The following is a 12,542-nucleotide window of genomic DNA, read 5'->3' as shown; positions in this document are numbered from 1 at the left end:
AAACTTTTATTTTGTTTTTCACTGTCCAATGAAAACTAATTTTTTTTGAGCTTTCAAGATATTCATTTTCTATACCGCTTATCTTCACAAGGATTGTGGGCATGCTGGAGCTTATCCCAGCAGTCTTTGGACAAGAGGCGGGGTACACCCTGGACTGGTCGCCAGCCAATCACAGGGCACAAATAGAAAAATGAAAATAGAAAATATGCTACATTTGTTTATAATTTTTTGTTGACTAAGAAAGGACCATACAGTTGTAAAATTCAACCAAAATTGCCCAAAACTTCCGAGTTCAAACTGTTCGTCACACATGTCATCAGCAAATCTCTCAAAATCTCTACTATCTGTAAATGGTGTTTTTTTTTTACTATTTTATCATTTAAAAAATACAAAAAAACAAATAGATGGGGGAAAAAACCACTAACAAAACCTGATTATACCTACGCTAAAAATTGTTATTAATCCATGATGCAAACTACATTATAGTCCCTCATTTTGGTGCAAATCCATGTACAGGTGCATCGCAATTATTTGATTCAGGACTTCAATTCAGATTAAGAGATGAATTAAAAGCTGATACAGCTTTTGCAGGTCATTTTATGAGACACTATGAGAATGTACTAAAACATTCTCATTCTTCATACCTTGTGACCAACTGATCCAGCAGATGGAGCTGTGATGAAAAAAAGCTTCAAGTGTATCAAATACTGCCACCTACAGGTCTCGGGTATGGTAGATCAGTAATGCTACGATTCTCTAATGAATTGAGTCACATAAACATCTGCATGTGTTTACTCTGGAAAAAAATATGACTTGCTAAAAATGCAGTTAGATTTGGTAGCCAGGAGTGATAGTCTCTAAGGGTTCATCGACAAGTTCTATTTATTCTACTTTTCCCACACGAAGCAGCTTAACCCACACACTGTTGCACAGGAGACCCACAGGAGTGTCATATTTGATTGCCTTGAGAGAGGGATGCATATGGATGAAACAGTCTTGCTTGCAGATGTGAAAGGGAAAAAAGATGTGGGTGTCGGTCAATGGTAAGAAAAAAAAATAAGTGGCTGACAGGTCTTCTCATACGTAAACGATGGCAGTGTGTAGCTCTCCTCCTCTGAGGAAAGAAAAGAGACTCTGTCAGGGATCGACTCTGACATGGGGCTCTTATGTTTTGTCACACTGATAAAAATGAAACAATAAAGGAGAGGAAACCTGATGCACCTCCGATGCATGTTGCTTGCTAGAAGGCAAAAAGCCAGGATTTTGTAGGCTCAATCACTTTTAACCACCTTTAACCTTGTCTTGGATTTATTCATATGCATGACTTGGTAATCTTGTGTGTGTGGTCCACAAAGAAACCTGCCTAGCAAGGAGTTCATGCTCTGTAAATGGCAATAATACAAGTAATAAAGCCAAAGATTTATTACCTCTACCAAAAGCCGTACAGTCTGAATGGAGCACCAATCTAGGGGAAAAGCCATTCTTCCCATTCAGATTCACATACACACGCACATGTGAACACGTATGAGGGATCAAATTGGGACGGGGGCCTATCTATTTCCACAATAGAGCAAAGCTATTAGAATCAGAGCAGGTATCTTGATTATGCAGTCTATTACAGCAGCACAGTGTGCTACCACTTCTAAATGATCTGAATGGGACACTTCATTTTCTTGTGTGGACACCAGTTCAACTGAAGTCAACAGAAATATGGCCTATTTTAGCTTATGTTTTGTTTCTGTACTGCGCTGAATATAATATTGCCTGGAAAAGATCTGCAGCTTGTATTTGGGCACCAAATAACTTCTATCCCAGAGCTTTTCTTCCTGTCACACACACACCAGATACATGGTGTCACGACGCGGCATGTCTTTGTTGCGGTGCGACCCCAGGATGCAGAGAGCAGGACCAAATGCAGGTAAATTATATTTATTTAATGCAATAATTGCAGCAGCAGCGAAAACACAACTCGACTTGCTGACGGACAAACCAACAATGATCCCACGAAGGGAGAAGCGCACACCTGAACTAAATAGAGTACAAATTAGGGACAGGTGTGGTTGACCATGGCAACTAAGGCAGACGGGGCAAAAGAGGAAGTCCAATACAAAAAGAGTTCAAAACGGAAACCAAAGTCCAAGAAGGTAACTCAAACCCAAACTGTCACTTGGGAACCCACACAGGGCGTGACAGTACACCCCCCTCAAGGACGGATCCCAGACGTCCAAAACAGTTCAGTCAAAGAGGGATGGGTGGTGGAGGGACCGGAGGTGGGTTGCCGACGGGACCCTTCTGGGGGCCGGCCGGGGCGGCAGGCCCGGCGGAGCCAGCAAGACCCCTCCACATGATGGAGGGAATGGTTGGGTCGGTAAAGACCCTCCGTGGGGCGCCCTCGACCAAGCGCGAGGTAGGCATCCTCAGGGGGGCGCCCTGGGTGCAGAACCTGGGCCCCGGCAGAGAGTCTAGAGGTAGGCGGCGTCCGGCCCTGACGCGGAGACGGCGAAGAAGCAGGCGTCCGGCCCTGACACGGAGACGGCGAAGAAGCAGGCGTCCGGCCCTGATGCGGAGACGGCGAAGAAGCAGGCGTCCGGCCCTGACGCGGAGACGGCAAAGAAGCTGGCGTCCGGCCCTGACGCGGAGACGGCAAAGAAGCTGGCGTCCGGCCCTGACGCGGAGACAGCGAAGAAGCTGGCGTCCGGCCCTGACGCGGAGACGGCGAAGAAGCAGGCGTCCGGCCCTGACGCGGAGACGGCGAAGCAGCAGGCGTCCGGCCCTGATGCAGAGACGGCGAAGCAGCAGGCGTCCGGCCCTGACGCAGAGACGGCGAAGCAGCAGGCGTCCGGCCCTGACGCAGAGACGGCGAAGCAGCAGGCGTCGTCCATGCCAGAGCCTGTCCATCTGCTCCAGCAAGCCCTGCTGCTCGTCCTGCAGGTGGAGTGGGCTGTGCCTCCTCACTCCCCCAGCAGGTGGCGCCATCCTCCCCTTCCATCGGCGGGCTGGGCTGTGCTTCCACCATAGCCCAGCAGATGGTACTAGCCCCCCCTCTCGAAGGCGGATCCCAGACGTCGTCATCAAAGGGAGCCGAAACCAGGGAAGGGAGGAGGGAGGCTTGGAGGAGGGTCACTGGCTCCTCCAGGTCAACAGTCCCAGCCGCAGCCACTTCCTTGGGCTTGAAGCTGCGCGGCTTGGGCAAGGGCGGGATCCGGGACGCCACGCAGCTTGGCACGGGAGCCGGGTCTTGGGAACCCCAGGGGCTGCGCGGCTTGGGCACAGGCGGAAACTGAGACGCCACGCAGCTTGGCGCGGGAGCCGGGTCTTGAGAACACCTGGGGCTGCGTGGCTTAGGGACTGGAGGAATCTGTGGAGTCACGCAGCTTGGCACGAGAGCCGGGGTTTGAGGAACCTTAAAGCTGCGTGGCTTGGGGACTGGAGGAATCTGAGAGGCCACGCAGCTTGGCACGGGAGCCGGGTCTTGGAAACCCCAGGGGCTGCGTGGCTTGGGAACTGGAGGAATCTGAGAGGCCACGCAGCTTGGCACGGGAGCCGGGTCTTGGAAACCCCTGGGGCTGCGTGGCTTAGGCACTGGAGGAATCTGAGAGGCCACGCAGCTTGGCACGGGAGCCGGGTCTTGGAAACACCTGGGGCTGCGTGGCTTGGGCACTGGAGGAATCTGAGAGGCCACGCAGCTTGGCACGGGAGCCAGGTCTTGGAAACCCCAGGAGCTGCGTGGCTTGGGAACTGGAGGAATCTGAGAGGCCACGCAGCTTGGCACGGGAGCCGGGTCTTGGAAACCCCTGGGGCTGCGTGGCTTAGGCACTGGAGGAATCCGAGAGGCCACACAGCTTGGCATGGGAGCCGGGTCTTGAAAACCCCTGGGGCTCCGTGGCTTGGGCACTGGAGGAATCTGGGGCGCCTCGCTACTTGGCACGGAAGCTGTCGGGGAATGCATGACGGGCTGTGACTCGGCAACAGCAAGAGGGTTGAGCTGTGCCGTGGCATGACATGGCGAGGCGGAAGAGGGCGGCCACACCTCTTGGCGACGCCATCGCGTCGGAGGGTGTGCACCGTGTGAAGCCATCGGCACTAGCGTGTAGTCCGGCCCCCATACCATGGTCTCCAGCTCCTTCGGCGTGTACCTCGCACACGCCTGCTCCAACTCCTTGAAAAAATGCCGGGTCCACTCGTCGAACTCGAGATCTCCGTCGAGTTCGTCGAAACCAGCAGAGTAGGAGGGCGGGGGTACCTTAGCTCGGCGTGGAGAGGACGAGCAGGGCTTCTTCCGGCGCCGCGGCTTGCGTCGGCGTCGCGGACGGTCTGGAGTGTTGCCGGTGGGTCCGGGACAAAACCACGCCATTGAGACGAGCGTGTCGTCCGGCCCGCGCACCGTGTTCTCTAGTTCCCATGGCGGTCTCGCCATATCCTCGTCTTCCATGGCTTTGACAAGCTGCCATGTCCAGAAAGCATTCTCCGCGAGGTCGTCATCTTTTGGTGGGATCATTCTGTCACGACGCAGCATGTCTTTGTTGCAGTGCGACCCCAGGATGCAGAGAGCAGGACCAAATGCAGGTAAATTATATTTATTTAATGCAATAATTGCAGCAGCAGCGAAAACACAACTCGACTTGCTGACGGACAAACCAACAATGATCCCACGAAGGGAGAAGCGCACACCTGAACTAAATAGAGTACAAATTAGGGACAGGTGTGGGTGACCATGGCAACTAAGGCAGACGGGGCAAAAGAGGAAGTCCAATACAAAAAGAGTTCAAAACGGAAACCAAAGTCCAAGAAGGTAACTCAAACCCAAACTGTCACTTGGGAACCCACACAGGGTGTGACACATGGAGATGTATGGATCTGCTTATTCCACATACTTTTGTGTTTCTACTTCCTATCCTCTTCTAAGATTGTTGTTCTTTAAAAGACAAATTATTGGGCCGACTTTGCAATTTTTTTTCTTTCCAAAAGCCACAGTTCCATTGCCTCCCCATATGGTGTGCCATTTGGGACCCAGTGTTTGACCACAGGTCGAGGTCTTTGCAGCTCAGCCTCCCCCTGATCAAGACATATGGCTCTCAATGGATTTACTGGGTCCAAATGACACAAAGCGCCTCGCCAGGTAACACACACCAGCCAACATGGCATCGGTGACATCTGTGGTTATGTGGAAACTGAGAAAAGATGTGTGCAATTCCTGTCACATTTCCATTTTCTTGTGCCAGGAAAACAATGGGCGATGAAATTGGTGTGAAAAACTGTCATAGGGAAATAGCAAAAGGCCTGCATGATGGCGACATTGATGACTTATATTTCTGTCAGGTCAATATACTTTAGGGCTCACAGTTTGTAGATACACGTAAATAAATAATCCTGGATTTTTGGGCCCCAAATTATTCCTACCTTGGTCAAATTTTGAGTTAAAGTGAACTTTTATATCTTCAATGCATATGTTTTAGCTGGAAATATCACAACCAAAAGACTTTTCTGAACCGAATTCTCATTAAGTACACTGAAGATCTTCTGAACATAGACTGCAAAATACAGAAACCAATAACGTTGTTATTGTTCTTGCAAAATTCCACCACAATCACAAAAAAATGTACAGTTAACCCCCGAATGTGTTACGCCTCAGCCAAAATGATTTGTTGCATTGACATCTCAAAGTAACAAAAGACTGTTGTTGGCAATACCACTTGTTGAATTTAAAGATTCCACTGTATTTTTTGACAGGAACTTATTTTAATGTATTCAGTACAGTGTATTTTTAATCTTGCTATTTAACTTCTGAAAATAAACTGGAAGACCAAGAGAAAGAATTAATAAACATTTCATTGCCTAAGCCCAACGAAGCCTGTGATGAGTGAAAGTGGACATAAAAGAGTAATTTTTGAGAAAAGCTGTACTGGGAAACATTAGACTATAAACAGTTATGAAATTTACATGCAGATCACATGAATGAGAAGGTTTTTTGCAATCCCCACCGCAGTCTATTGCTTTTCTGCAAAACTGAGTAGTTTGTGTTTGCTTGCTTGGACTAACAGTCCATTATCGTTACAATGTATTTCCATCCCTGAATTGCCTATTTTCTCCACCGTGTATTGTTTCTAAAATGAAAGAAAACAACACATTGGTGGACGCTCAATGATGTGCTCCATCTCTATTAATGTGGTTCCTTGAGGACCGTCTTCCTTACTGGCTGCCTTATTCACTCAGAGCTTGGGCTCAAAAACGGTCAAGAAAAGTGTCGTGTTCTTTCAATCTTTAGCCTGTCTGAACTTTGAAATGCTGATGGTTCAGGTAATCAAGCTCCCGAGGTGGATCTCGGGGTTGTTCCCGAGGTGTTCCCAAAGTAAGTTGAAAGACTTAGTCTTTCCCAAAGCCTTCTACCGGTCGGACATGCCCTGAACACTTCCCCAGGGAGGCGTCCAGGAGGCATTCTGACCAGATGCCCAGGCTACGTTATCTGGCTCCTGTCAATGCCAAGGAGCAGCGGTTGTACTCCGAGTCTCTCCCGGGTGACAGTGCTAGTGACCTTATCTCTAGGAGAGAGCCCAACCACCCTACGGAGAAAACAGAACCGAGTCTGCATCACTGCAAAGGTCTCTCCAATTCACCTGTCGATCTTGCGGTCCATCTTTCCCTCACTTGTGAACAAAACCCAGAGGTACTTAAACTCCTCAATTTGGGGCAGGATCTCATCCTGGACCAAAACTTGGAACTTGGAACCGATCCAGTGAGAGTTGATGGTCACCAAACCGGAACTCCAAACCAGAACCAGGGCGAAATTCTGTCTATGAAAGTAATGAATAGAATCGGTGACAAAGGGCCATCCCTGGTGGAGTCCAACCCTTACCAGAATCGGTTTAGACTTATTGACGGAAACCAAAACTCTGACACCGGACATACAAGGAACGTTTGATACTCTATACTTCCAGAGTTCTATTCACAAAATTCTTAGAGGAACACGGTCAAATGCCTTCACCAACTCCACAAAACCCATGTAGACCTGCATGGACACCATCAAGAACACTCCAAGAGTGTAGAGCCTGGCCCACAGTTCCACGAAAAGGATGAAAACCACATTGCTCCTCCTGAATCCAAGATTCAAGATTTAGTCTGGCGGCAAAGTAAACAACAATCAGTATTTACCTCTAACCATACGTGAGAACCAACAATCGATGTTACATGCTGGTGATGCTAGCACATCAGTTGCATCAGAATTGTGTGACGTTTACACAAAAACATAGAGCGTGGTAGGTGACAACTGGTCAATATTGCAGAGACTCTTCTCTATTGATTAGTCATCAATAGGGCATACGTGGAAGTGACTTTTTCACATGCACAACTGTTGTTTGGTAATCGTTATTCATGCGGTTCAGAAAGCTAAAATGTTGTAAGCTGTTTTCCCAGAAGAATGGAACCTGTTTTTTTATCTACACAGTAGAAAGTGACTTCTAGTTTTCATCATAGAACAGTCAGAGAAGCACCATCTATACCAGGGGTGGGCAAACTACGGCCCGGGGGCCACATCCGGCCCGCCAAGTGTTTGAATACGGCCCGCCCAATCTTTCCAAAGTATTTCATTTAAACTCAACATACAACCTGGCATCATGGCCTGAGCCAACCTTTTGATGGTTTTATCAATTTCGTTTTTTGACATGGTCTGTTGTTTACAAAGTGCTCCTGAAAAAAGGGACACAAGCACATAATAATAATAATAATAATAATAATTATTATTATTATTATTAGATTATTATAATTATTATTAGAACTATTATGATTATTATAATTATTATATTAATGCTAATTATTATATTAATTATATATAATATTATTGTTATATTTGTATATTTTACATAATAATATAATAATTATTATTTTAATTTTATTGTAATTATTATAATATTTTATTATTTTTAAAATATTAAAATATAAATATAAAATAATAAATAATAATAGCAGATTGCATGACAATTTTACAGATACAATAATACCAGGTGGACTGTTACGTGTAAAATATATCGTCTGCCCCCCCGTAAATTTTGTCATATCAATGCGGCCCGCGAGTCAAAAAGTTTGCCCACCCCTGATCTATACCAAACGTTGGTAAACATAGCCTATTAGTGCTATTAATGTGCTGATAACTTTTTAGCGCCTGAGCTACCGGAGTCGGTTTTAATTATGTTTGAGTCCTGAAGGGACGTTTTTCATAGATGTCTCGCTTTATGACCTTACAGAGAACACAGTCCCAAACAGATGCTAATTACAGTTTAATTTTCAACACTTTTACACCCCACTGAGCTATGAACAAGATAACCTTATGTCATTTTTTTTTCCTCTCTGTGAAATGTTTTTTTGGCAGTATTTTTCATCATGAAAAACAACTTTCTGTACTTTTGCCTGCAGGAAAACAATGTGAAGAAATAAACCAGCACAAGGAAAATATAAAAGTCTACAACTTATCTGGATGAAATAATTTACCTGTACTTTAAGAAAAGGAATGAAAAAAGGCTAACTATTATTTATGGCATTATTACATATTTTGCATTTACTTAAGTCCTTTTTTTATGCTGAGGGAAGGATGAGGAATGGAAAAGATAACAACACATCCAAAATGAGTGTGTGTGATGATTAAAAGGTTACATTTTAATATGCAAAGAGCAAATCTAACTAATGATATACTGACTAAAAAAAATACTTCATTAACATGGAATCGAACATGAGCTTTGAGAAGACATTTTCATGAGTGAGCGTGGTTAAATGTAAAAGAGGTGCTATTTCTCCCACTCTAAATGATCACATGGGCCAGCATGTTTATTCCCTGCGCTGAGATAAAGATACAAAAGGGCGCATGAAGGCCTCTGGCATTTTTTAAAAATATATTGCTTGTGGCATTTCTACAACAGACATGTACGTGACATGCTCCAGGAAATGGATGACTTTGTGGTGTCGACGGCGTGCGCTGGCGCTCATCACTAGCGAGACCGAATGTGTGTTCACTGTGCAGTCTTATCATGACACGCGACACATTGGGGCGCCGTATTGCCACAGGCTTGGCATATGTGGAATAAACATAGACGCATAGTGAAGGCACGCCTGTGGCTCCACACTGGCTGTGACGCAAAGCATGACATATGAGGATATGTCCGATGTTTTATTCATGTCACCAAATCAGTGTTTGTCCAACAGTGATGATGTGTGTTTTGACATTATTCTGTAATTCTAGATTTGCTGTTGTTTTATTTTTTTAAAGTCAGAGTTTTCACATTAGCATGAATGCTGCACCACCAGGTTGTTACTGTGTGTCTTTATTAGTGTGCGCGAGCATACGTGGGTTGTTTTGTGTTTTGGCTGCTCTGAATAACCTCCCACACTCTCTCTTTTTGGAGACGAGCCTCGTGGAGGAGCTCTTATTCCGTGCCCTTTTTTCAATTTCCTAAACAAAAAAAAATGTTATACCTATGAAAAGAAATGCATTTCCTCTGTGGCTTTGCTTTGCTTTATTTGTATGAAATTTGGCAACAGAAAGCATGGGTTTTACTCACTCTGATATATTTGTTAAAAAATAAAATAAAATAAAATAAAATAAAATAAAATAAAATAAAATAAAATAAAATAAAATAAAATAAAATAAAATAAAATAAAATAAAATAAAATAAAATAAAATAAAATAAAATAAAATAAAATAAAATAAAACTTTGTCACCATCTTCTTGTTTTGATACCTTTTATTCAGACTAGTTCTTCTTTTGGAATCCACCCCAAAGAAATCCAAAGAAAAAGCAAATCATAAGAATCCTGAGGTCTACATGCATACAACCGAGCCATCAAACATCTGAAGTTAGTTTTTTCCTAATTTCCAAAGTGGCACTTAGCCTAAGACAAAGTGAGAGTGAAGGTCACGAGGCAGAAGGGCATCATCCATCACCATTTGTCAGGCTGTGGTGTGGTGTGACAAGTTATAATTCATTTTGATAGGAGCCAATGAACTTTTGTATGACATATGTATGCCTTATTTAAAAACAGTCAGCCCATCAAGCTATAAGAATGTCATTAATAATGTCGGAGTTGTCTTTGTCATGTCATATTAGCTGTATATTTCAATCAGTTATTAAGTAAAGTCATGCACTGTAAAATAAAATGGCATAAAGCGGTATTCTTTACCAAGACAGGCAGGCTGCTAGGTGACGGTGTCTCCATCTTTGGCTGCATTGCAGATAGCAAATTCATATTCTGTGGCTGAATCTCGATCCGCCTCTTACTCTCTGCCACAGGACCTGAAGAGGAAGCCATCAAGGGACTAACAGTGTAAGTCCTCTGCTTTATACATAAATACATCAGTAACATTCACAAAACAATCTATTTTTGGAGGTTTCCCTCAATAAATCCTATTGCACATATAAACTGTATAAGAACCTGGACTGCTGTACACATTTCTCTTTTTCTGACACTGTTATTAAACCCCATGAATCCGATTGACTTCAGATTTATCACGTAGCTCAATGTGCTTTAAAAAAACAAACCACTTACTTTAGGGTGTATTGCAGTATCCTCAGAAAATTTAGTACACACCTTCAGGGGGTGAAAATTGTCCGTCACTGCTGCAAAATGTCTTTGCAACGATTCTAAGACTTTGATGACATCCACACCCTATCAGGAGAAGCAGACAGACGCAGATAGAGAGCAACAGGATGATGCATAAATTAATATGTAGCAGGTGACAGATGTGAAAGTTTAAAGCTTCGCTGGGTTTTAGCATTCTAATTGTGACATTGCTCAACCAAGAAAGGGTAGGTGGTGTGTGTGAAAGTGAGAATAGAGAATAAAAAAAAGTGGCAAATGGAAGCAGAGATGGTGAAGCAGCAGCAGGTGGGAAGCAGGGAGCTGTGTGAAACCTAGGTCGCTCTAGATAAGACTCAACACAGGAAATTGCAATATGGAAACTCAAGTGGAATACTAAGAGACTCTCTCTGGGTGTCTGTGGGCTCCTTGCCTGGATTCAGCAACTGAAATGCAAAGAATTCATTGCTGATTGTACATCCAACAATTGGTGGAATGCTCCAGGTTACAAATGAGACATGTGAACGGAATACAGGAACGGTATCAGGCCGACACAATATCAATGGAAAAAATCCATAAAAAATGTGAATTTTTCATTTCAAGTATTTAAGTAAAACATTGTGGGGAAAGCTGTTGGGGTCAAAGCTCACTCAAATAGGCTCTGTTAACTCAAGTTAAGTTGACTCAGTTCTTTTTGTTGATATTCTGGCTGTGTAAAAACAAACCTAACACAAAAAGTGTGAACTGCCTCAACTTGAATTAAAAACTTTGACGAGAATTCTATTGCACATTTTTCCTAACCATCCATGAACCTGCGGAATCACGTGGGACTACAAATGAAACACTAGCAAAGACAAAAAAAAATATCCAGGCATAGACAACGTAAAAGAATCAATTCACAAAACTTTATTTTTTAGGAAAATATATGTGTCGGTATTCATTTCAACAATTTGCTTTACAGAGATCGACTGTATTGTCAGTCTCCTGGAGAAATTACAGAAAGGTTTGCTATGCTAAGCTAGAGCAAGCAAGGCTAATCACCGAGTCACAGAGGAAAGTAGTTCTAGTTGCAATATTTATCCAGGACAATCATGCTGCACGGCTGGTGACAGCACTGTTCTACGATGCCGTTGCGCTTCACCATCATATCCATATGCTTGTTGAAGGCGTATCCCACAATGTCGTTCATGTCGCCTGTTAAGGTCGCTCCCTCAGTCTTTGACGGTAAGAGACCTGATGGGACAAGATGGATCAATTATTTGCACATGTTTGAAAATGCTAATACGTAAGTATCCAACACTCTTACGTAGCACGGAGTTGAGGTCCCTTCTGGAACTGGTGAAAAAGCCTCTGTCCCCACAGACCATATTAAGAGCTTCCACCAGGTGAGGGCCACATAGGTGTTGTGAAGAAAGAGCTCTGGAGCACGGCCAGGACATTACTAATAAAACCAAGACTGAGGCAGAATGGAGCCACAGTGCTGCCATGATGGGTAAGAGCTACGCACAAATAAGTATGACAAGAAGTTAAACAATCTCTGAAACAAGACAAAACTAGAGAAGTCTATAAATCTGAACAACCAAATTGTCTTACCTAAAGGGTATTAGGAGAAGATAGACAAGCAGCAGCAGTAGCAGCAGTGGTTGATCTGCTGAGAACTGGTCGGCGTCAAGTCAGCGGTCTTCCGTCCATTAATACCCGCACTGTCACCTGAAAACGTACGCAGTATCTGCGCAGATAAGTACGTCGGTGTCCAACATTTTCCAGTCAGCTGGCGTTAAGTGACCCTTTAGGGCCAGGTGACTGGTCAGACTGGAAGCACTTTGGCAGCTTCAATTAGTAAAACAAACTGAACTTAATGAGCCGATATGATGTGATCACCTCTTGGTCAAACACGGATCAGCTTTCCAGACGTCTTTCTTCCCCTTTGCTCAGCACAAAATCACCAATTATGCCACTTTCAAGTGCCAGGTTGGTACAAGT

The 12,542-nt window shown here is 44.4% G+C and overlaps 1 protein-coding gene across 1 annotated transcript; it reads right to left on the bottom strand.

The window, feature by feature from the left end:
- Positions 1–11,494: 11,494 nt before the first annotated feature.
- LOC131138467 (insulin-like) lies at positions 11,495–12,055 on the bottom strand. The gene is made up of 2 exons (XM_078787642.1): positions 11,866–12,055; positions 11,495–11,792 (listed from the first exon to the last, which is right to left on the bottom strand). Exons 1-2 carry the CDS (start codon positions 12,044–12,046, stop codon positions 11,623–11,625), a joined length of 351 nt encoding a protein of 116 aa, XP_078643768.1. The 5' UTR covers positions 12,047–12,055; the 3' UTR covers positions 11,495–11,622.
- Between the last annotated feature and the right edge of the window lie 487 nt (positions 12,056–12,542).

The sequence above is a fragment of the Doryrhamphus excisus genome, linkage group LG21 (genome assembly GCF_037039965.1).
Source record: "Doryrhamphus excisus strain RoL-2023G ecotype Guam linkage group LG21, RoL_Dexc_Guam_v1.1, whole genome shotgun sequence".
In the NCBI taxonomy this organism is placed as follows: domain Eukaryota; kingdom Metazoa; phylum Chordata; class Actinopteri; order Syngnathiformes; family Syngnathidae; genus Doryrhamphus; species Doryrhamphus excisus.
The sequence above is the reverse complement of the archived record's forward strand: the minus strand, read 5'-3'. Positions and strand labels throughout refer to the sequence as shown.